The following is a 24,281-nucleotide window of genomic DNA, read 5'->3' on the forward strand; positions in this document are numbered from 1 at the left end:
TGGCTCTGGTGAATTCTCTCACCCTCCCGCGCTTCTGACTGTACCCAGTGCATGTATAAACAAAGAAACAAACAAATAAATAAATAAAAAACATGCCTCTATTAAAAAAAAAAAAAAAAAGTTACATGGGAGAGGGAACTTCTTGGGGTATGATATGGGTTTTTCTTTTTACGTTTCTTCCCTTTAATGCTGTCCCAGATTGTTTGGTTTTTCTTTTGTGATTTGCATAATGATATGGTGATTTCCAACATATTCTAAATCCAAAAATTGGAAGAAATCTGAGTTACTATGTCATCCAACTGCCATATGAACAAGTCCACTTGTATGTCCTCTGAAAGTGTTCTGGCGTTTGCTTGGAAACCCCAAATCACCCCCTCTGTTGTCCACCGTTACTTGCATGAAATTGTGAAAATCCTTCTCATTTCGAGGTAAAATCTGTGACTTCCACCTCATCCTGATTCTACCTTCTGGTCATGTACACTGTCCTGCTTAACGGTTGTTCAATTATTTGAAGCTACAGTTATATCCTCCCATCCCCAAACCTTCTTGTTTCCTTGCCAGCTACCCTGGTTCCTTTTACCTCTCCTCAGATGACTTGTTCTCACAATGCTTCTGTCCTGCCCATTCCCCTCTGAATGTGTCCAGGTCATCAAATCCTCTTAAAATTATATGAGATCATTACAATTTGCCTTACACATTATGATGAGATTTTTGTCGCATGGCACCTGGTAGTGCCTCATCAAGGATTTTAATGTGCTTCTTGCTCTCCTAAAAATTAAGGGGATCCATTTGCCCATGAGCCCAAGTCAAGGACAGTATGACCCCATCAGGAGGTATGTAGAAAGCTGCTTTCTGAAGTGACAGAGAGCTGCTTATTGCCTTCTGAAGCTTCCAGGTGCTTCCTACCTGGGAGATACACCTCAGCCTCTCCCCTGCTGTGCTTTATAGCAAAATCAATGTCAGTCTTCCCTGCACCCCATCACAGAACACTGACTGTGCCAACTCTGTACCTGACAGCATAATCATACTGCTCTGGATCCCTGAGACATCCTCAGGCATTGTCTAGCAGCTGTGGCATTCACCATGACCTTAATTTGCAGGTAAAGATGCTTTTGTACCAATTTTTCATTTGAAATCAATAGGATAGATGAGAACTGAGAAAGCCTCTGTTGTATAAGTGACCCTGAGGCAGGCCCTGTAAAAGGTGTCTCAAACCCACACATGCCCTTGACTTTGAAATCTTCTTCTCCCGGTCCTGTGTCAGTTACTGAGGTTTCCTCCTAAAATCTCTTCTGTTCCTCTCCAAGCCCGTCTACCTTCCTGGGATTACCTCCGCTGCTACCTCCTCATTGCTCCCCTGCTTGCCTCTAGGATTCTCTAGCCCGTCTCACTTGTAATTGCCTTATCGTGTTCCCAAATATTTTGTGTTATCACCCTAATTTAAAAACCTCCCTTGGTGTACTCTCTTGCTACAGGGGGAGTTCATGGCTCTCCAGAGAATGACCATGTGGTCCAACTTCTATATCATATTCTGTTTTCCTGATTCTGGTGAATTCCTTTACCCACTACTTTCCTCTGTGCTTTGATTTATAGCTGTGTCCCTGGTGGAATGTCTTTCTCCATTTCTTTTCATTGAAATCCCACCCTTCTTTAAAAGCTTTCACATTCATTCAACACATTGATCAAGAGCCTGCTGTACACCAGGCATTGTTCTAGGTGCTAGGCCTTCAGGAGTGAAATAGTAAATATAATACTTGCCCAGTTTTTGAGGGACTTACAACTAAATGGAGAGATAGATAGATAGTAAACAATTATACACACAAAAAGTCACAAGCGAAAATACTCTTGAAAATGAATGTTGTGCCATGAACAGGTGGGAGGGGAGGTCAGGCCCTATTTAGATGGAAGGAGTTAGCCTGGTAAACTAACTAGATGGTGGGGCCCAGGACCTAGTTCAGGGAGAAAAGGATGTCAGGTCTCTGCCTGCTTTGAGATTGCAGAGGCCTTTTCTTTGGCAGTTCTCTCGGGTTCTAATTGGCACTTCAAGCTTTGCTGACCTTGTTTTTTGTGCAGGGCCTGTCTCCCTAACCAGATTAGAGACTTTTCAGCAGCAGTAATCACAGTTCATTTTTATAAGCCCTTAGGCTCCCCAGCCCAGAATGGGCACTCAGAAGTAGGAGTCATTAATTAAGGACCTCAGAAGGCTGTAGGAAGTCACGAGTCCTTAAAGTGTCCTGGTCACTCCAGAGAGCCCAGGGCTTGGATGCTGAAGCCCATACCCTGCTCGGGCATAGATAACTTTCTTCCTCTTAAGAGAGAAAGAACAATGAAGTCCTCCATCTCACCCTTCATTTTGAATTTTATTTTCTTTTTCATTCTCCAGTAATAGGGAATATCCCTTCTATACCACAATTGAAGAATGACAAAGAATATGCAGAATAATTTGTTTCACAGATGGGAGCGTAGAAATTTATGAATTTCAGGAGAGGTTTATTGCTAATGTTTTATGGATTTCTCACTTAATTTGATAGATTAGCCTCCATCTCCTTTTTTTTTTTTTTTTAAGTTGAAATGTTGTCTTACTGAAACATTCTGATTTGGAGCCGGGGGGTGGGAGGTTTGAATTTGACATTTAAATGCCAATATAAGTTTTAAGCAAAGTCCATTTATTGCCTGTCCTTGCCATAAATAGTTAACATTAATAGTGTTGAATAATATAATATAAGCCCCCTTGGAAATGTCACAGTGGTGTTATAGCTCTTTCTGCTTTCAAATACCATATATTTAAGTCAAAAACAGAAATATGTTTGACCAGTTCTTGGCCCCCAATCTTTTAAATTAGATTGAGAGAAGAAAAGAACCAAACCAGATATAGGATATTTCAGTTAAAACATTAGCTCCTGCCCAGGTAGCTCCATCTGTCCTATAGGTCTCCAGAAGGACATGCTGCTGTAGAGTGAATGCATAACTAGACAGATTCTCGGTGGGTCTATGTGCTTAAATCATTTACAGACTTTACAGGCATTTATTTGATAGAACAGAAGAGTTAGCATCTCTGACATGCGTGGCACTAGTGGAATTGATTTGGCTCAAAAGGAGATTTTCCCAAGTCCATTTTTTAAAAATAAGAAATATTGCTGCTGATCCAGAAATAAGGTCCTTGATGAATCTCCCTTGTTGAGGTATTAACCCCGAGGTCTGGCCATGCTCCAGTTCAGATAATGCTGTTTCTCTGTGCTAAGTTCCTCCTGAAGGTTCAATTAGATTTGGCCTTTTTTCATCCTGGGTAGTGACTTCTCAAGAACTGGTCGTTTCTAAGGCCAGAGCTTAGTGATAGATGCATTTGTTTCATTGCCGACAAAGATTTCTATGTGAACTATCTCCAGACTCTTGAGGCTAGAAACAGACTAATCTCAATAGAGAATGAGTCAGTCATTGTTATGCTGAGATGCATAAGGTGCACAGTCTCTCTGTGCTCTGGAAGGGGTTCATTTGCCTAGACAGACTTGAGCAGGCTGAAGGTTGTTGCAGTGTGTGCAGGCCCCATATATGGGAGAGAGCTCCACTAATTCCTTTTAGTCATGGGTGATGTTAACACCCACAGTTCCTTTGGTCACCCATTCCGGAAAGCAACATTTACTGGGTCTCCACCCACTTGTGGAAACCGCTGCCCACATTTAGGAAACATTGGGTACCACCAAGTGTGTGACTGGGTAACCTTTACTTGATGTAGTTTAGACGGTGCTTCCTTCTTGCGTTAAAATATATTTCCAAGTCTTTATATGCTTAGTGTTCCTCGGGCCAATGTCATTGTATCATTTGCTAAATTTTATGTAATATGGTAATTGTACCTATATTTCTTTGGTATTGAGCTAGGAAAGGAAGTGCAGCATCATAAATCTGAGATGAGCTTGGTTAGAGGCAATCTAGTCTACGAAGGTAAGGGCTGCGTGTCCAAAGGAAGGAAGCCTGGGCTCAGAGTAAGATTGACACCTGTGAATTCACAGACTAAATAGGCTGGGCGTGACTTTGCTCCAAAATCCCTGCATAATGAGATAAAACACAGATGCAAAAAGTTAACAGCCCTATTATAGAACAAATAAAGGAAACCACTTTATGCCAGTGAGGGTAAGCCTGTGGGACTCATTACCCTGTGAGGAGGTGGAAAACGTTGGCTTAGGAACCAGCTCACCATGAGTAACAGGTGAAAAGGCACCGGCTGGCCTCCCTGGAGCCCTGTTCTCGGCCGCACTGCTAGCCGCTGTCCAGGCTGGCTGAGACAGAACACTATCAGCAGGTATTTATTAGGTGCCAACTATGTGTCAGGCACCCTGCTGGGTGCAGGGCTACAGATAAAGGACATAACACTTTTTCTCAGGGAGCTTCCTTGGAGGGAGTCAGCTGGCTCTTGAATTCTGTTTAAGGAGGAGTGAGGGGTGCAGTCTGCTTGAAATCAGGGTTAGAGGCTTGTCTTAATGATGTTTCATTGTTTTTACTTAAGTTTTGTGTGTTAGATTAACAGAAAGTTTTCTTAATATCCTTTTATTTATACCTTAGGTGAGGCTGAGAAAACATTAGTTTATATATAGTAAAGAGTTTTATTTTGAGGGGTGGGTATATGTACCCCAGGTCGTGGTGCCCTCCATGATGCTGAGGCTCTGCTTCCACCTGTCTAATTTTAACTGACCAATGGGTCTTAAGGTAGATGTTTGTTTTTTTCTTTTTTTTTTTTTTTTTTTGCCCTCCCCCTGCCCCTTCCCCCAATTGGGTAGATGTTTAACTGGCTTTTTTTTTTTTTTTTAAAGATTTATTTATTTATGTATACAAGAGCTGGAGTACAAGCCAGAGGTTTGAGGATTCACCAGAGACTGTGGGGAACAGAACAGGCAGACTGATTGAAATACACTGCTGAGGGGAGCAATGGGCGAGTCAGGAGAGGTCTGCTGCGCCATGTGGGTAGCTCCCTGGCTGGGGATTGAACTCGTGTTGCAGTGGCTGCAGATAGCTTCATAGGTTGTGTTTTAACCCCTTGTGCCACTAAGGAGGCCCTGACTTCTTTTCTACCTCAATCCTGGCCACATACTGATCAGTATCGGTCAGAAATCAGCCTCACTTCCCTTCTTAGGTCCACAGTTGATTTGCTGGCAATTTTAATAGATTGTGGTCATCTCTGGGTAGCAGTTTCTCCATCTGTAAAATAGAAGAAAACAAGACTGTTTCCTGCAGGTTGCCCCTGGAGTCTAAGGTCAGTTCTTTCCCTGGGAGACCTCAGGAGATTGGTTCTGAGGCCAGGCCTTTCAGAATCGTGGGGGGCGGGGGTGTCATCCGTGGCTGCCCTTCACAGGTGGCTTCCCCTCCTCTCTCCGCTTGCATCCTGCTTTGCATTCAGAGCAGGAAAGCTGTTAGCACCAGGCTCATTTAAAACCCCAGTTGAGGAGGTTATCATAGCATCCTTAATTCTAGTGAACGGCTCCAGTTTTCCCTTCAGCAGTTGGAGTGATTAAATGTCATAATATATCAGGGGAATACCAATTATGAACATGGATTTCATGCTGGGAGCTTTCACATTTTTTGCTTCGTATGGGCACAGTACTGACCTACCTTGGCAGCATCTTTAATTGGGGCATTCACTGAATTGAATTGGACTGACCAGCCAGAAGGGTCTCGGGCAGGACTGCTGCCAGGGCTTCACCTGCCTGGTCACAGTCGGGCCCTCGGAGCAGCTGGGATCTTACTCACATTTCCCATTGAGCTGCCACATAGCTAGGCAGAATATTTTTGCTTTAAGACACGATGCTTCTTCAGTTCACTGTAAAATATCAGAGCCAGAAAGTTCCTAAATATGAGTGACCTCCTTTGTAGATTATAACTAAGACCCATAGAGGATGTGACTACCAGAGTCTCAAGACCTTTGACAGTACCCAGACCTTTGTTGCCTAGCAACCTCCTTGGCACGGAATGGGCACTCCTGCTTGTTGAATAAATGAGCAAACCCTGGTCTCCTGGGATTTGTGTGAAGACCAGAGTTAACTTTACCTTTTTTGGTTTAAACTGTGATCTGCTGTTGGTTCAGTGACTGATGTAGTAGAGCATTATGAGATTCCACCTGTATTGAAACAGTACACAGACTGTTCAGCCTCTCATGTTGCAAATGCCCACTGGAAAGTATAACCTGGAAGTTCCTTCTTTCCCTCGCTCTCAGTTAGCTTTTCAGAAAGCTGTGGTTTTCAAAGTGTGATTGCAGACCAGCAGCAGCAACCTCCCCTGGGAACTTGTTAGCAGTGGAGTTTCATCTCTACCCCAATCCTACTCAATTAGACCCTGGGGTCACCCAGCCATCAGTGTCTTAACAAGCTCTCCAGGTGATTTCCCTGCTGCTGAGGTCTGACAACACCGCCTTAGGTTGTTGTCCACAGCGTTTCCTCCCCTTATGAACAGACTGAGCACCCAGTTCTGAATGCACGAGAACTAAGTGTGAGGCTGTATAACTTTGGCAATCAAATAAAATTTAATGCAAGTTTTATCTGACACATTTAATATCTCTGTGGTAGTTATTGTGCTAGTGGTAATTAGGCAAATGAAAAGCAGTTCACATAAATGGCTATAATGAGAATTACCCAGGCAAATCAAGTTTTTATAGTTTTTTCTCCTATTAGCTGTCTAGTATGTGATAGTGGCCATGCTGTTGGCAGTTTCCCTCATTACATAGATATACATCCTTCAGACACCCACATTTGAAATTCAGCTCTAATTTCCCAAATATGGGGCTTCCAACCTATGACCATCTCTTAGGTTGCATCCCCCAAAGCAGGATTTAAACGCAAGCAGTTTATTTAGGAGGTGATCCCAAGAAGCACTGGTGGGGGAGTGAAAAGAAAAGGCAAGCAATAAAGGGTTTTATTGCGGGGGTACCACTCTGGGCCCTGGGCTCAAGCCTGCTGGGGAACTATGGGTCACAGCTTTGAAGGGCAAGGCTGGAGGGAGCTGGGTTATTTATCCGCCTGCTCCAGTCAGTCTGGGTGGGAGCAGCTCCCTCAGTGGGAGGAGTGGAGGACATTATTCTCTGGCACTTCCAGTCTTCCCAGGGTCCAGATCTAGAGAGGACTTTGGTGGCCAGAGAGGGCCCTCAGAATCGCAGGTGCTTGCGGTTAGAAACTGTCAGATTGGCCCAGAAATGACAGAAGCTGAGGAGTTGGAGGTCATGGTGGTGGGTGGCCGCTGCAGTGCCCATCAGTGTTCCCAGGCTGAGGTTTCTCAGGTTTGCTTGGATACACTCCCTCCTCCTACCACCACCTGAGAGATCTTTGAGGGGCACCACAACTGTCCCTCCTGTCACTTATCAGGAAGGGCCTGCTCTGAAGGGGATAGGGCAGGCAAATTCTCAGGGCTCTGAAAGCAGCTGCTAAGGATGGTGGCAGGAGGAAGAGAAAGGATGTGGTAAGACTAGACTCTGGATCTCAGTCTGAGCTAGGAAGACAGCAGGGCGGAGGAAAAGAAAAACTCCGGGGTTATCTGTGGCTGGTATTAGGTGTCTTTGCTCTGATGAAGAGGAACAGGGAAAGTGGAGGTAAAGGAGGAGAGGACAAAGAGAAATTTTTGTTTCTTGCAGCAAAACCCTGCATGCCCTTTTCCCCCAACCCCCAGAAGCGCTCTCGTCCTGCCCCACTTCTGTGTTCTAGCCTCTCCAGGCCGCAGAGAACTGTCAGAAGCTGACAGGCTGGGAAGAAAGGTGGCTTGGGTGCCAGACCCTCTGGGTGGGCCTATTGGCACATTGTGTTTGTTTGCCAGGCTGGTGAGGATGGAGGAACCAGAATATTGCATTCTTACCATAGTCTGAAGATAGTTCTCGACACAATTTTGACTGGTCCACGACAAAAGGGCAAGTGTCACGTGGTGCTGGTGGTATTTGATTGCCAACTGCCTTTATTCTGATTATGCCAATCCTTTTTTAATACTTAGTTGTCCTTTTCTGAAACAGAATGGATGGTTTGCATGTTAACTTGAAAATTTTTTGCCTCTACTCATTTTTAGTTTTGAAATAATTATAGATTCACAGAGAGTTGCAGAAATAGTACAGAGAAGTTCTTTATTCAGTGCACCCTTCACCCAGTTTCTGCCAATGGTAATATGTTACATAACTCAAGCACAACATCAGAAGCAGGAAATTGACATGGGTACAATCCACAGACCTTATTCACATTTTACCAGCTTTACCTCCCTCCCTGTGTATGTTTGAGAGGGGGAGGGGAGAAAGAAGGAGGAGTTCTATGCAGTTTTATCAGATATAGGTTTGTGTAACCACCACAATCAAAATGCAGAACTATTCCATTGTCACAAAGCTCTCCCTCAGACTCTCATCATGTTTATATAAAGTCCTTATTTGTTATGGTGAAAAGTTGGCAACCTTATAATATCCCATTATCCCAATTGCAGGGGGAGGGTGGCACATCCTGCTGTGTTTAGGAACTGCTGCCCTCGGCCTCCTGCTGGAGTGGGGCAGCACAGTGCTCTGCACAGAAGCCATTTTTCTCAGATTTGAGTGCCCAGGGATGTGGAGAGCGAAGGGCGAGGAAGCTTATTTTACTTCAAGTTTTTTTCCTTCAGGGTCAGCCCTCTGAAAGTTTAAGTAAGTATCTTCAAGGGCTGCTCTGGCTGTCACTTCCCTACTACAAAATCATTGGGGTTCTCCAGAGAGGCAAGAAGCAAGCAAGGTTTAGAGCTCTTACTGCCTATCTCATTGCCTTGGTTAAGCTATTTGCCCTCTCTGAGCCTAACCCGCTGTGTCTCCTCCTCTCAGAGGGTTGGTTTCCTAACCCGCAAAACTGAGGGATTCATCTGGATATTCTCTAAGGTCCCTGTTGGCCCAGCCTATGGCCCTCACCTTCCCATCTGTTGACGTGATAATGAGAGCCCAAAGTTTATTTGCTGGTCCCTGTACTAGCTGCACTCACTGATTCTCGCTTCCAGGAGTGAAGAATTTAAAAAAAAAGATAGAGATTTTGTATTTCAGAGTTTTGACCAGAGCTATCCTGTTTATTTTCAACTTTGTAGGAACATATTTGAGATTCTGATATGTGTGCACACACCCACACACACACACTCACACTCACATACACACACACAAAGCCTGGGCTCAAAGCTGACAAAAACCAATCTCTTGCTGTTCGTGGTTGCAGTAAGTACCACACTCTGCTCAGTCTGGCTTACACTCCCTATACCAGTTCACTTGTTGTTGAGGCATATGACCCTTAAGAGGGAGAGTCTTAGAAATAAGGTTCTTGTACCTCAGTTAACAGTGGTGCTGAAAAGCCCTACCTGAAACCCCTGATTTTTTGCTAGGGACTCTTAAAGTGTCTTAGCAAACTACTCCTTCACCCCTTTCTTCTCTTCCATAAACCTGAGGGATTGGCATGCTGGCTCAGCTGCCTGCCGACTCTCTGCTCTTCCTTTCTTCTTATCCCAGAACTCTGGAAGGAGGGACACAGCTTTCCAGTGTCCCCCAGTTTTTAGTTAAAACTCCCTTTTAAGTTTTTACTGCTTGTCCAGTCCCACAGAACAAAATTGGAAACTGAGAGGCTGGCAGAAATAACCAATAAATAAACAACAATTGAGGTGTTATAAAGTTATGAGAAATAATAGTTTTTTTTTTTTTTTTTTTTTTAGGATTAACCAAAAAAAAAAAATTTTATTGTACATTTATCCACCACTGGATTTGACTCAGACAGGCCAACTTTCCAATGTATTTTCAGCCCTTGAGGACGTCATTGTAGATCATAGCCAAGGCCCCAGGAAGGTGACGTATTCCTGGAAATTCACCACCTGGTCCTTGTTCCGGTCCAGGTCATCCATCAGCTTTGCAATTTCAGCGTCTTGCAGCTTCGCACCAATGGTGAGCTCCTTCTGGATGAGCTCCTTCAGCTCCTTCTTGTTCAGGGTATTCTTGTCACCTCCTTGCCAGAATATTTGTGAAAGATGGCCACCAAGAGGCCGATGGCCTGGTCCAGGGGGCTTGCCATAGCTGAGGGCTGGGCTAGGAGCGCGAGGCAGCAGCGAGGAGCCGAGGAAGCGGTCGAAGGTTGAGAAATAATAGTTGTTCTGGGTCTTACTCAAACATTAGTAAACTGAGTCTTTCCTCGGGTGCTCTGACCGAACTTCCCCTCTTGATGTTGTCTCGAGGCTCTACCTCTCACTCCTCCAAAGTGCCGTACCTCCTAAGCTCATACCCAGAGTCCCTGGAGAACAGTTCTTGACAGTGTGAAACGCTTGCAGAACACTTGAAATGGGTGGGTTGTGGTCACTGTGGAATCCTGGTGCATGCTGGTTCAAGGTGGACTTGCAGGGGGGTGGCTGAGGGATGTCCCAAAGCAAAGGACTCAGGGTCTCAGTGTGGAAGTGCCGTCTTTCCTCTCCCCATAGGCTGCTTCACATAGTGTGTTTCCTCAGAAAATGCATGTCCTCTGTAATTACAACTTGGTGAGACTCCCTTGTCAACAGGCCCGAGTGTAAGTCCTCAGGCTTTATTAGGGTAGGCAGGCTTCAGAGATGCTTTTTAAAAGACTATGTTCTTTCCGGTTATCCAGGGTGGTTGTGTCCTTCAACATGAAGTTTAGCCCAAACTGTTGCCTATATAGGGAGTGGACTTTCTCAGGAGCCCCAGAGGACTTGTGACCCCACCCCTCTGTTGGCCTCCCTGAACCAGCGCCCTTTCTTCAGATGCTGGCTTCTTTCCATGGGCTCCTATTTCCTCACCAGTCAGAGGCCTCCGCTGTCACAGGGAACCTATTGGGTTACTTCAGGAACATCAAGTTATGTTCCTGTTCACTAGACCAGGAAAGAGGACCAGAAATCTGTGTCGCCTACGAATACTGACATAGATGGTAAACGCTAAAGGAAAACAAGAGAATGAAAGCATCCAACTCAGGAGGCTGGTGACCTCAGAGGAGCAGGGACCGTGTGGGGGCAGGGAGGAGGGGGCCGAGACCCTGAAGGCATGTTGTGCTGGGACTTGGGTGTATGCCGGCCGTATTCTGTTTCCGAAATAGAGGGTGGGCATGTGGATGTGTCATTTATTATCCTTATTGAAATCATATCAAAAAGTATACTCTTTGGAACTTAAGAACTCTTTAATTTTTTTAACAGAGGACAGAGCACAATTCCTTGTGGTTGAGGTCAGCATGAGCTGATATAAGATGTTGACACAGGAACTTAGCAGTTGGAGGAATGTTAGGTGGAAAGATGCCACACCTCTGCTGGGAAGGCCACCACATTCCCTCTCCTTTTCTCTTTGGGAAAACTCTCAGATCCAAATAAGATGTATGTCTTGCACAGATCCCTCCCTAAGAATCAGTCAAGGTGTAACCGCTAGAAAAGCTCTTCATGTCTTTTCCCCCTGGGGGTTGACAAAGCCTACCCTGTGCTCAGTACCTGTTGGGGGTGAAGTTCCAGAAGTTCCAGAGGCTGAAGTGACATGGTGTGCCTGTGTCAGAGGATCAGGAACCATCCTTGGCCATGTGTTTGTGAGCGCATTCACGTCAGTGCAGCCAGGCGGCCTCTGCCATGGATTCTAACACAGAAACGTTAGATGCGGTCAGTCCAGAGAGAACGCTGGCAGGGCACCCATGCTTATCAATACACCCTCTGTGTGCCCACCACTCTGTTGCTGCAGTCAGTCCACACACCATACAGCGAAGCAGGTATAATTGTCCTTGTTTGCAGAAGTTCAGGTAGGTTATTTATTTTGCCAAAGTGACAAACCAGAGATCAAGCCTTGCTCTGACGCTAAAAACTTTTTTATATTCGATCATACCTGGGTGGAAGAGCATAGGGTGACTTGAGATGGCCCTGAAAGGAATTATAGGGTGAGGATTTGGGGGTGGCCAAGGAGGCAGAGGCTTGCCAGGCTTGGAGTTGGGGTCTCAGGAATAGCAAGGATGTAGCTGGGGAGTATGGCGGGGCAAGCAATAGGTACTGCCATCTACCTTCTGCCAGGTTAGGCCCTCAAGTGTGTTGTCCCTATTCCCTGAGCTCTGTTTTCCTACCCACAAAAGAATTACGCTCCATGCACCTGTCATGACCATGGAGTATTTCCATGTGACTTGCCCTCTATGATTATAGTTGGGAGCCATACTCCCTGATGGAAAGCGGGGTGGGGAGGCCACAGACTAGTTCATAGCTCAGACTGTGTTCATCTTTAGGATGAACTAGGATACCCTTAAACTTAAGAGCACATGTGTGTGACTCGGAAGACTCAAGTTGCTTTACCTTGCTGCCCCATGGTCTGCCAGAGGAGTTAAGGGCACTATGTGAAGGAGAAAGTCTTACTTAAAGTGACTGTGACTCTCTGTCTCTGTGCTAGCTTAAGATCTAAGTGGGTCAAGGGCAGTTCCTTTTCACCACCTGCTACATGCAACTGAATGAAAGCTGGAAATTTAACTTGTACGCGGTAACTGAGTTGGTAGAATATAAGCGCCCACAGCTTGCTAGTGCCTTTTGATCACACAGTTCTGCCTGGTTGTCCCTGGACCTTAGCAGTATCAGTAAAAGCATAAGGCCTTTTTCAGACATGAACACAAATGAGGAAGAAGGAAGGGCTGAAAGTGTGCTAGGGTTGTTTACCAGCCTGCAGTGGAGAGGCTTTTCAGGAAAAAGCAGCCAGAGAGGGGCCTCCCCAGTGGCGCAGTGGTTGAGCGCTGGGTTGCGAAGCTGCCGGTGACCTCTGCGGCGCCGGTTCGATCCCCGGCTGCTCCCCGGCCACCTGAGGAGGGTCCCACATGGCGCGCAGACCTCTCCTGCCGCCCGCTGCTCCCCTCAGCAGTGTACTTCGGTCCTTCTGTCTGCTCTGCTCCCCGCTCTGGCTCTGGTGAATTCTCTCAGGTGAATTCTCTCACCCTCCTGAGCTTCTGACTGTACCCAGTGCTTGTATAAACAAAACAAACAAACAAATAAATAAATAAAACATGCCTCTATTTTAAAAAAAAAAAACATTTAAAAAAAAAAAAAGCAGCCAGAGAGGGGGTCTGTGTCTGTGGGAGTTTATATTTTTTTATAATGAAAGTGATTTGAGAATGACTGTGAGATGCAGCTCCTGGTATTAATAAGGACTAGTTTATCAGGTGCTGCTGTCAGCTCACCCCAGAGGCTTTCTCCATGGTCAGTCAGGACTAGGGTTGTTTGGTTAATTGTACAACTAACTCCAAACAGACAGGTGTGCTTGCCAGTCTTTATTTATTTATTTTTTTTAAATAGAGGCATGCTTTATTTATTTGTTTGTTTGTTTTGTTTTGTTTATACAAGCACTGGGTACAGTCAGAAGCGAGGGAGGGTGAGAGAATTCACCAGAGCCAGAGCGAGGAGCAGAGCAGGCAGAAGGACCGAAGTACACTGCTGAGGGGAGCAGCGGGCGGCAGGAGAGGTCTGCGCGCCATGTGGGTCCCTCCTCCGGTGGCCGGGGAGCAGCCGGGGATCGAACCGGCGCTGCAGAGGCCGCGGGGATCGAACTGGCGCCGCAGAGGCTGCGAGCAGCTTCTCAACCCAGCGCTCAACCGCTACACCACCGGGGAGGCCCTTGCCAGTCTTTTGATGTGTGACTGGGACCTACCTTTACAGTGTGGATCTGCTAATTTGGAGTTCCCAGTCTCCTTTATTACATGAACTATGTACGTAATATATTATTGATCTAAACGTTCTCTTTGAATTTCTGATAGGTAAAGTCTGAATTTAGCCGCTTATGAGCAATCTGAATATAGAATCCACAGTTTATTTTTCCAACGATACTTAATTCAAGAGCACATTTAAATAAAATGACCCTTCAATTGAATCTTTTCAAAGCATCTGCTTGGGTTGTCACAGAAACAGCTCTTTTTGTACTTGTTTTATCATTTATGAAATGCTTGATAAGGTTTTTGTCAACAAATATAACCATCTTAAGGAATTTTGGAAATGATCCCTACTGATTCTGGTAAGCAGAACACTCAGTGGGTGGAAGTTGAAAATCAACGGGAGAATCCTGCTGGCTGCAAATGTGGACTGGAGTGGGTATAGTTCCGGAGGGACTGGATGGCATGCAGTGGATTGGTTGGTAGGTCAGTGAAGTAGAGGTCACTAGCAGACATGCAGGGTAGGTATCGTTTCCCAGTTACAGATGACGATTCTGATTCCATGTCTTACTCTTTGTTGAACCTGCCTGCAGGAGCCAGCTTCCTCTGAGGTGTAGGAGATAGCCTTTAACCTCACCTCTACTCCTGCTCAGAAAGGAGCAGGCCTAAGCTGAGACCCTGTCCCTTTTCCAACCTTTGGTATTATCTTATGTCCTCCGTGTTCTTGCTGTGGAACTGCCTTGTAGAAAGGCGTCACCTCCTTCACATGAAACATTTTGTCCTGAATGGAGAAGCAGCTTCCAGCTGAGTGTCCAGGAAGTGAGCTATTGTTCACACAGCGTGTTCTAAACATTCCTGCCAGAAGGAAGCCCTTTCCCTCTGGCTCCTCCTTTTTAAAAAAAAAAAAAAATTATAATAATAATAAAGAACAACAACAAAAAAGCACAAAGGAACCTGGATTTTGATTAACTTGTTTTTTAAGAAGAATTATGTTTACTTTGGAACCAGATGAGTGTGAATCATGAATGTAAACCCTTTGTAATCTCTCTAAACTGAAATGAGCAAGGGAGTAGGACTCTGGACTCTGCCTGGCATTTGTGGTTTTACAAGGACTGCAGATGTTTCTCACTGTAAGGAAAGGCTTACATCTGGTCAAGTGGGTTACAGAGGGAAAACTAAATGACTTTGAGACTGCTTTTCCAAGGGCTTAATTTGAGAAGGCTCCTTAGTACCTCAGAATGGCCCTAGAATGTGGCAGGAACTGAAATCTCCCAGGAATCAGGATAGACAAGCACTGCCTTTGGAGAAAGAGCAAATCTCACTGCCTGTACTTACAACAGCAGGAACCTTGACCTCACTTTAGGATGATGTCATTCAGGGAATGAATGAGTTACACGAAGACCTCGGTCTCTGAGGCTGTGCTGAGCTTGCTGAAACTCATGTTGTCATCAGCTCTTCTTTCGAATTCCATATGGAGACCAACCTTCCCCTCAGATTGCTTGTCCCACGCCTCAGATCTTTATAGCAGCCCATGTTGATGTCTCCATTTTGCCTTTGAATAAACTGACACTTAAAGAAGAGAGCAAGTCATTTGCCCGTAACAGTGATTCCATGAGAGGAATTTTTTCGCACTTTTTAGAAGAGAAGTTAAATGAATTGTCTTAGGTTCTACAACTAATTATGTGGTTCTTAAGCCTCATTTTTATTCCAAAGTCCTCATTCTTTTCACCTCAATACACCTGCCTTTTCTAAATTCTCCATCCATATATTTGAAATTATACTCTGAACTTTCAGAGCGTATACGTGTCAGTAAGTGTCAATAAGCTGGACACCATGAATTAGAAAGATAATTAGCCAGGCACTTGTCACATATTTCAGTGCTGTGACCTTGGATATTTATTTTTTCTGACGTTTGTTCTTCTTCTGTAAAGTGGGAAGAATCATCGACCCCCTCCTCCCCTGGCTGGTTGTGAGGAGAAGCTGATCAGTTGGTGCTCAGTGCAGAGAACCCCACTGAAATGACCTGACAACCCCAGAAGGTTTGAGCATTAGACCTAAAGTACTTCCAAGGAAAAGGGTAGCTTGCTGTGAGCGCCCAAATTCAATTTCGAGGAAAGGAATCGTTTAATAAGGTCTCCACATAATAAACACCCCTTCCCCTTCAGTATTTGAAGGGTGGATTTGATTTCCTCCTTTTATTGATTTCAGGCTATAGACATACAAACAAATTCTACTAGCAAGCAGTTTAATGTGTTGCTTACCATGCTAAAGTCATTCTCTGATGCAGAGATCTGTGCCTTTTGAGTCTGATCAACATGAAACAGTTTCTGAGGGCCTGGTCATTTCTGAGGGGAACACTGATAATTGGGTTTTCAGACTGTCAATGCAGACAGGGGTTAACTAGGTTCCAGAATAAGGGAAACCACACCACACAGAGAAACTGTGCTGAGAGCTCTGAAAGCTTTATGACAGGGAATGGTAGTGAACTCAGCTTTCCCGCATTCTCCTCTTTGTTTCCTTTGCCTGCTGGGCATGTCTTTGCTTATTAGCATGTTGCACAGAGTTCATTACCAATGATGAAACTCAAACCAGAGTTGATGTTATACTCTATTATTCTCTAAAGGATTTGGTCCTGAGATTTCCCTCCCAGTATCGTGTTCTGAAATTTTTCCAACACCCAGAAAACTTGACAGAGACTTGAAGAGTGAATACCTATATATCTACCACCTAGGGCCTAGATGCTCTACTTTTACTGTACTTGTTTTATCTCATATCTACCCATTTCTCTGTCCACTTGAAAATCCATGTTAATTTTTGATGCATTTCAAAATAATTTGCAGACGTCAGTACCCCTTATCCCTAAACATTTTAACTGTATATCATTAGAGTTTAATATTCTGTTACAGTTCTTTTGGGGGGTGGGGGTGGCTCCTAGCATTCCAAATTTTGATAAGTACATACATTTGTATAACCCAAATTCATATCAGGAGACAGAATATTACCATCACTACAGAAAGTTCCCTCATGCCCCTTCCCAGCCATTCCTTATCTCTCCCCCACCCCCACCACATTCTTCTGAGTAAGTTTCTACCACCATAGATGAGCTTTGTCTGTTCTAGAACTTTATTTAAATGGAGTCGGTGTGGTCCATACTCTTTGCTGTAATACTTTCCTAAAAGATGTTAACTAATGCTTCAAAACTAAGTTTGGGGGATCTGTCAACTTCATTTATCTATCTTCTTCCTATTCACAAATTCAGAGATAATGAAGAGTGGCAAGTTGGTGAAATCTCAGGGCAGCTGATGGCTACTGATAGTGTATTTGTAGTCGTATAATTAAATAGTAATTAGTATTATCATAATTTTTTAAATTAATGTACTTTTTTAAACATCTGAAGCTCATGTAATTTGGTGCTCAAAATTCTATATCAGATTCCCCTCATATTACAAGGCAGGTATTATCCTGCAAAATCTAAGAACTGATGGTTTAGGAACCCTTTCCTGGCCACACTAGGAAGGACTTCAATTCTGAGGGGCAGTTTCTTTGGATTGATTTAATCCATAGCCAGACAGCTGGTACAGCACACTGTGATGAAATCCAGAAGGACAGGACCAGCAGAAGGGCACTAGAGGTTGGTGGTGGTGAAAGAAAAACCAGCAAAGGACCAGGAGCCAGGCACCCAGGGTTTCAGATAGCTGCCCGCCTTCTGAGGCTTATGCGCTGCCTCCTCACTCATCTCCCCTCCCCTAAACTGCCTATGCCTGGATAGAAAGTAGATGGCGAGAACTGGACTAGAATCCAAATACATAATCCTCATTAATCTTTTAGATTCTCGCCCCACTTATTAAAGCCGGTGCTTGGCACGTAACCCAGAGTTCTGTAGAAGGCAGTAATCAAGTTCATAGGAATATAGGTCTCCCGACCTTTTTTTGTTCTTTCAGCAGTTTCTTGGGGCTTTGAGCTAACGATTGCTCGAATAGTAGCCATTCTATTCTAGCGAGGGCGTCACTAGGCAGGTGTTATTGGCACAGAACTCCCTTTCTGTCGAGCTGTAGGTCTGGGCAAGGAGCACCTCTGTGTTGGGAGGACAGCTAGTGCTTGTTTAGTGTGAGATGCTTTGGAGAGCAGTGGCCGGTATCAGCAACCTAAAAGATGTGGGGAAGGTACAAATGAAGAGGGTGAAGAGGAACTGCAGATTCTGAATGTGGTCGCCACCGTCCAGAGTGTCGATTGGCATTCCTCTTCACTTGGCCGCCGCTGCCGGGCACACTGGCAGGCTTGAATTCGAGCCTTTGTCAGTGACCAAAGGACAAAACGCTTTTGAAACAAAACAACTCTGTTGTCTCTCAGGCTAGTAGAAAAAGGGGGATTTCGAAGAAAGGTGACAACATAAAGGGGATTCAGGTTGGGGGAGGGGTTACAACAGTAAATATGGTAACCAGCCAAGTGCCCGCTTGTGATGAGACAAATTAAGCTGAGACTAACAGCCGGCTCTGCGGAAAAGATATTACTCATTGTTAGCAGAGCTGCCAGGTCTACCTCTGGAAGGACGGCCCTGAGCCCGTTGGCAGATATTTATTCATCTCCTCCGTCTTCTCCCCTCCCGCACCCAGCCCTACCTCCCTCTCCTAAAAGCAGTTGACAAGGTTAGAAAATCAGGACAAATAATTTGCTTCAATCCATCTTTGTCTTTCCTGAGGCTGTGTGCAACTCAGCCTTGGAGGGGAGGGGAAAAAATAACTCAGACCCTGGTCAGTGACCCTCTTTCAAATGTGGAATCAAAGCCCACTCTAGGCTGAGAGCCTGTCTGCTGCTAAGTGGCAGAAGACAGAGATGGTGATGAATTCTTATGTGGTTTCTGGGCCTAGGAGTGCAGCTGTCAGCAATCTTTAGGGTTCCTTGCACAGCGGAGGAGCCGACTTTGACGTCAGCAGTCACCTGATGGTGTGGACACTGGCTTCCAGTGAGGCTGAGGAGGTTACCACTCAGTTCCCTGGCCCTGTCCTGGAAGTGGGGAGCACAATCCAAGCAAGGCCATCTGACCAGAGGAAAGGGTTTGCTACTTGGAAGTCCCCCCCGCTTTGCCACCCTCCTCCCTGCCCCTCCCAAGCAGAAAGCTTGAGCTCCCTAGGAGGCAGGCTCCACTTCGAGGGCATTCACAAGAAGTAAGAGTGTGCCATCAGCAGATGGCAGTGCTTCCTGGGTTGCAGGAGAAAGACAAAAATGAGGAAAGTTAGAGAGTCCAGACTGGGGTCTAGAAGTGTTAGCGCCGCTCCCTGAGTGTCGTATTGAGGTCACTAGCCTGGCGTGGGCATGTGACAAATGGGAGCTGTTCATGTTTGTCCCCAGGCAGCTCCAGTGTGCCATCTCAGTACAAATTACCATGTGGGATCTAAGAAACACAGTGTGAAACCCTTAATGGTTCTGTAGAGTCTCTGGACCCCATCTTGAAACACTTAATCAGTGAAGTGACCATGCAAAGCAGAGTGTGTTCCTGGTCCAGTAAGGTAATATGCATTGGGGTGGGGAAGGGGCCTCCAGCCTTGGTGGTAGAGGCCCAGGGGGACGAGTGTGTGTTTCCCAACAAGCTGCGGAAAGAAGGTTGGGAGGGCATGTCTCCTCCCAACATGCCCTTTGCAGAAGGTGAATTGCAGAAACATCCCCCCACGTGTTCCCATTTGCACCAAAGGAAGGTGGGAGGATGGCAGTACCATCCCCTCCCCCCTCTACATTAGCCCGGACTTATAGGCCTGTTGACCTAACTGACTCCTCCTCTCTGATTTTTGACTGCAAGTGGGAACCCTTGAACGCAGCCCTTTTTTCTAACCTCCCCCTGGAAGGGAGGTTTCACACAGGCCTCGGAGCCTAGTTGCACGGAGGCCTGTAGTACTCTTGTGGCCCATGTGTGCCCGGCACACTTGCTGGCACACAAAAGACCCACTAAAACCTGGAGAAGTGTTCTTTCCCCAGTAGCTGTCTCCCCCTACCCCACTGCCAGTGTCTAGCCAGACTCGAGTGTCGAGTGTCGAGTGTCGTGTGTCCTGTTATCTTGTTGCTCTGGAAGCCAGTTAGGCAGGTGGGGATGGAGCCTTTCCACGAGTTTCCGCTCCCATGCCCAGCCGGGATCCTGTGTTCTAAACCAGCAGCTGTCAGATGTCAGAGCAGAAGCATCTCTGGTGTTTGTATTTTCAGCCATAAATGAATACATTTTATACAACCCTGGTAGGAAAAAAAATCTAAACAGAGTAATCCTGAATACTTTCTCAAGGTGGAATATGTTAAAGCATTTTTAGAATATAGGAACCCATTGTGGTGGTAACGTTAAGGCCTTACCTCTCCCAGATGTGAGTTCTCGACAGTTCAGGCAATGAACAGTATTATAGCATGGCCATGTCCCGTCCTTCCAAAAATGTCACTGATCCTAAACAGGAGAAAAAGAGAACACAGACCTGTCCCTCCTCCCCCTTAAATTCCATCCTCTTCTTCCCTCTCTTGAGATGCAGAGTGTTTAAGGGAAAGCAGCCTCATTAGATTGTTCTTAACTGAAACCTAAATGGTTAAGTTACACAGTGGCAAATCAGAATGGTGTCTGTCATCTCTATCAGCTCCTCTGTCTGGACTGAAATAACCTTAATTTCTCGTTGCTCGTTCTGGGCCATGGTGGGGTGCGGCAGGGCTAGAAGGTGAGATCCAGCTCCTCCCTGAACCTGCGGCCCACACGGAGGGCCTGATCCCAGGTGTCACCTCTTCTCTGCCACTTCCCTACTAGTCCAGCTCGGCAGCCAGGCATCAGTAAATAGCGAGAACTGCGAGTTCTTCTTTGAACTAGAATCTTCTCAGCTTGACTTAGCTAACACATTTCACAGGAAACATACTTTCTAGTTTAGATGAAACAGTTCTGAGAGTGGCTGCTAGCGTTTCCTAGCTGGCCTGTGGCCTGAAGGGCCCCTTCTTCCCCCCAGGCAGTAGGCCCTGGAAACCTGGGCTTTCCTGGCCCTTTGTAGTTGGTATGAGGGGCTTCTGGGGCGAGCAGGAAGGAACACAGAAAAGAAGCAGCAGGATGTCCAACTCTGTTCACTGGCAAAATCTCTCGAATTGGGTGGGAGGGGTGGGATGTTTTCTGGGCAAGTCAGCTGGGGCTTTGGATGTTGGGTGGTTATGAAGATAATGAAATACATAATGTAGATGACTTTATTTCAAAAGATACCTTGGAGCCACCCTCAGTTTCAGCTCTTTCCCACTCAACATTCTGCATGACCTTGGGGAAACCACTTTTTCATTGCTGGCTCTAAATTGAAACTCCCCTCTCCTCCTACTTTCTGCCTAGACCATGAGCCAGGCCCTGGGGGTAAAGTGGCACATAAAACAAGCAGCCTTCATGCTGCTTACAATAATGATTCCTCCCCATACATGGCTTGGCCTGTAGGAAGTAGCCAAAGACTGGTGGGGCATTGGCAGGGATGGGGTCCCACCCTCAGGTAGAAGAAGGTTTCTTCACCTCAAGTGCCCTACTTTTCTCCTATTCGTGTGGAAAAGGACAAAGAAGGTGAATTAGCAGATAACTATCAAGTACCTGCTCTTTGCCCAGCTTCAAGGCTTCTGTAATCCAATTGGGTAACGCAGGCTTCAGGACCTGGTACTGATGTGTCATTTTCGCACCAGGTTGGGGGAGCAACTTGGCCTGGAAGAAAGGAGCTGTCTTCAATATCCCTAAATCTTTCTTGTGAAGAGGAGGTGCTTTAGGGGGCTAATGGGACTCCTGGGTTGAAGTTAGAAAAAAGTTTTAAATCAGTGAAAAGACAATTATAAATCAGCACTTTTTGCAAATGGGGTGAGCTGAATGGGAGAAACAAGAAGCACCCCATCTCTAGAAGGCCTTTAGCAAAATCAGGCAGGGAGTGAGAGTTGGCGTGTGACCTGTGAGGTCCCTGTTGATGTGTGTGTGCACGTGCATCACAGGGCAGTATAGAGAAAATGCTCCTCCTGAAAAACTGAGAGCCGCACTTTCCAATGCAGTCTAGTAGTATGTTGGTATAGAGGTTACTTAACACACAGGGCTGTATTCGAGCAAGCATTTTTACAGGGTACACTCTATCCCCAAATGAATCCTGCTTGCTACCTTCTCTCCTTTGCTTGCAAAGCTCTTTTACCCCAGTCAGTGTACTCATACCACGTGTGGGTTAAATGCCACTCGCCTGTAGGGTTCTCTTCTGTAAGTCCCAGGAACTATGAAAACCGCCTATGCCAAAATGGAATAATAAGCTTCTGCATTTAAAAATATTAATGTTTATAAGTTTGAGGAGGAGAAATAACTAGGTATTGCCCTGCGGATCTGCTTGCAACTGCGTGCAAGGACACGTGGAGAAAAGTATTAATCATAGCTCTGCTTAGAATGAGAATAGATTGGAAAGTACACATGGGCCTGCCCGGGAACTGGTAAAATAAATTGTCACATTACCATATACCCAATGACTGTACCTCATCCATTGAAAAAAGAGTTGTTATGAACTGTGGAAAGATGTGTTATTAAATGGAAAAAGCAAGATGCAGAACAGCGTCCGTGGAATGCCTCTACCAGAAGGTGTTTTCTTGTGGATAGAACAGATCTAGGAGGACCCTTGAGAAACTGATTGTACTGGTTGCCTCCAGAGAGGAGAGCAAGGCAGCTCAGAGGTAGGGGTAGGAAAGAGACTTTTTCCTGAATAATCTTTCAAATTTTGAATCATGTAATGGCTATATGACTCTTCAGAAAATAAAAGAATATTTTTTAAAATGTCAAAATGTTTCACTCCATTAGGGCGCTGGGGACAACAGGAGGGAGTTGGGCTAATTTTTTATTGAGCATCTACTACGAGCTAGAGCTGTGGCTATAATTTTAGTCCACACAACCCTTTACAGGAGGCAGTATCTGTGCCCATTTGTAGAGCTTTCAGCCTGAGGCTTTGGGCAGGTGAAGACACTCACCTGTCCGCCAGGGTGGCTCCTTGTTGCTCAGAATTCCTGTCCGAGGAGGCAGTACTTGGAAGGGCCAGGGCCAAAGAATGTGATGTACTGGGGAGCAGGGAGGAAGGCATTTTTCCAGAGCAGTGCAGATTTGTGAGGTGCTGCCCACTCTAGCTGCTGAGGCCAGTAAGTAGAGGTGCACCCTTTATTTGCTCCCCGCTGCACGTGTATTGCGTTACCCTCTGCTTTTGCCGAGCTCCAGTGTGTACTGTCAACATGCAGTCGGTGGTGGCCTGAGCTGGCAGTCACTTCTGTAGCTGGAGGAAAACACCTCCTGACCCCAAAGGAGAGGGACTGTTCTCCGATGCTTTTCAGCTGGGTGGCTGGGTGTCAACTGTGCCGTTTTTGTCTGCCAGCTGGATGCCGACTGGAGAGTTGTTGTTTTTCTGATGGTCAGACCCAGGCTCCTTACTTGCGCTTGGAGAAAAACACATCCAAGCCCTGGTACAAAAGGTCCTCTTTAATTTCTTTGGAAAAGGAGTGGTGAATGAGCTCATTATCACTGCAATCCAAAAAGAAGAGGGTGGGGGAGAAAGTGGCCGTCTCCTCATTGCCTCATCTGACCTAGGCCAGGTTTCCTGGAGTAGGGGGCTTGGATCTGGTTCAGGGGGACCGAAGCCAGATGGCTGGGACAGGTGGTCCATGGAAGGGACCGCAGTGCTGGAGACATTTGGATGCTTTGAGACCAGCAGTCTCTGCTGTAGTCCAGAGGAAGGATGAGTGTCTGTGCCTCTTCTCATACCCTGAATGCAGAGCTCCATCCAGGACTGCGGACCTCCAGCGAGCAAAAGATCCTCCATTCAGAGTGATGCGCCCACCTCACTTTTGCTTCTAAGAGGTTCCTTTGTCAGGTGCTCTGCTTCTCTCTGCTCTCAAAATGTTCCTCAGAGCTGGCAGTGATGCAGTGTCAGTGATCTGCTAGTGCTTGTGCCTTGCCAGACACTGCTCTAGGCACTTGAGGGGTAAAGTAGAAAGAAGCTGACAGTCTCTACTCTCTCAGAATTTAAATTGTAGCATGTGCCAGGTGTGGTCTGCTGTCTCACATTCTATCCAATCTCTGGGGGAGATTGCAGAGTCTGGGGGAACTGAGGGGAAGTTGAAGGTGATAGGTAAATGTCTTGAGAGGAGGTCCTTGGGCATTTCCAGCAGTGGGGCCCTCGTTGCGACCTGCTCACTTCCTTAAGACCATGTTTGCAGACCTGCTGGGCTGTGGCCAGGGAGGCTTTCCTAGATCTGAACAGCAGCACCTTCTGATACCTCACAGCAGGTTGGTGCTTGGAATCATCTAGAAAGACCAAGAGGCCGGCCCCCAACACACTGATAGTGAGCTGACAATGTTTAACCCAAACCTGACCACCTCTCCTTTTTCTTCCTCTTCTGTTTCAGATTGAAAAAATCATGAGCTCTATCGGAGAAGGGATTGACTTTTCTCAGGAACAGCAGAAGATCTCAGGTATTGTACCACGCAGCTGTTTTCCCTGAAATAGGCTTCTTTCTGGCTCAGGTTTTTCCTCTGACACAGAGGGAAGATATTTAGGGGGTGTCGATTAGATACCCCATCTAGTTGTTATTTTTAGAATCGTTACTCCTTTTACCTGGTGGAGGGGAAAGTATACGAATTAAATTTTAGGTTATTAAGAAGCTTAAAAAAAAAAAACAAAACAGCTGTCACTTGTGTTTGTA

The 24,281-nt window shown here is 45.8% G+C and overlaps 1 protein-coding gene and 1 pseudogene across 6 annotated transcripts in view; one reads left to right on the forward strand and one right to left on the reverse strand.

The window, feature by feature from the left end:
- The window catches only part of ANKS1A (ankyrin repeat and sterile alpha motif domain containing 1A), a 224,096-nt gene that overhangs the window by 128,037 nt on the left and 71,778 nt on the right, over nt 1-24,281 (forward strand). For all 6 annotated transcript variants that reach the window (XM_037519555.2, XM_037519556.2, XM_054698737.1 and 3 more), the window contains one exon: nt 23,985-24,051. In XM_037519555.2, the coding sequence (XP_037375452.1) occupies nt 23,985-24,051 (67 nt within the window). The remainder of the gene's footprint in view (nt 1-23,984; nt 24,052-24,281) is intronic.
- LOC119252371 (protein S100-A6-like) lies at nt 9,684-10,070 on the reverse strand (annotated as a pseudogene).

The sequence above is a fragment of the Talpa occidentalis genome, unplaced genomic scaffold, assembly GCF_014898055.3.
Source record: "Talpa occidentalis isolate TD23 unplaced genomic scaffold, MPIMG_talOcc4v2.1 talOcc4.2, whole genome shotgun sequence".
NCBI lineage: Eukaryota > Metazoa > Chordata > Mammalia > Eulipotyphla > Talpidae > Talpa > Talpa occidentalis.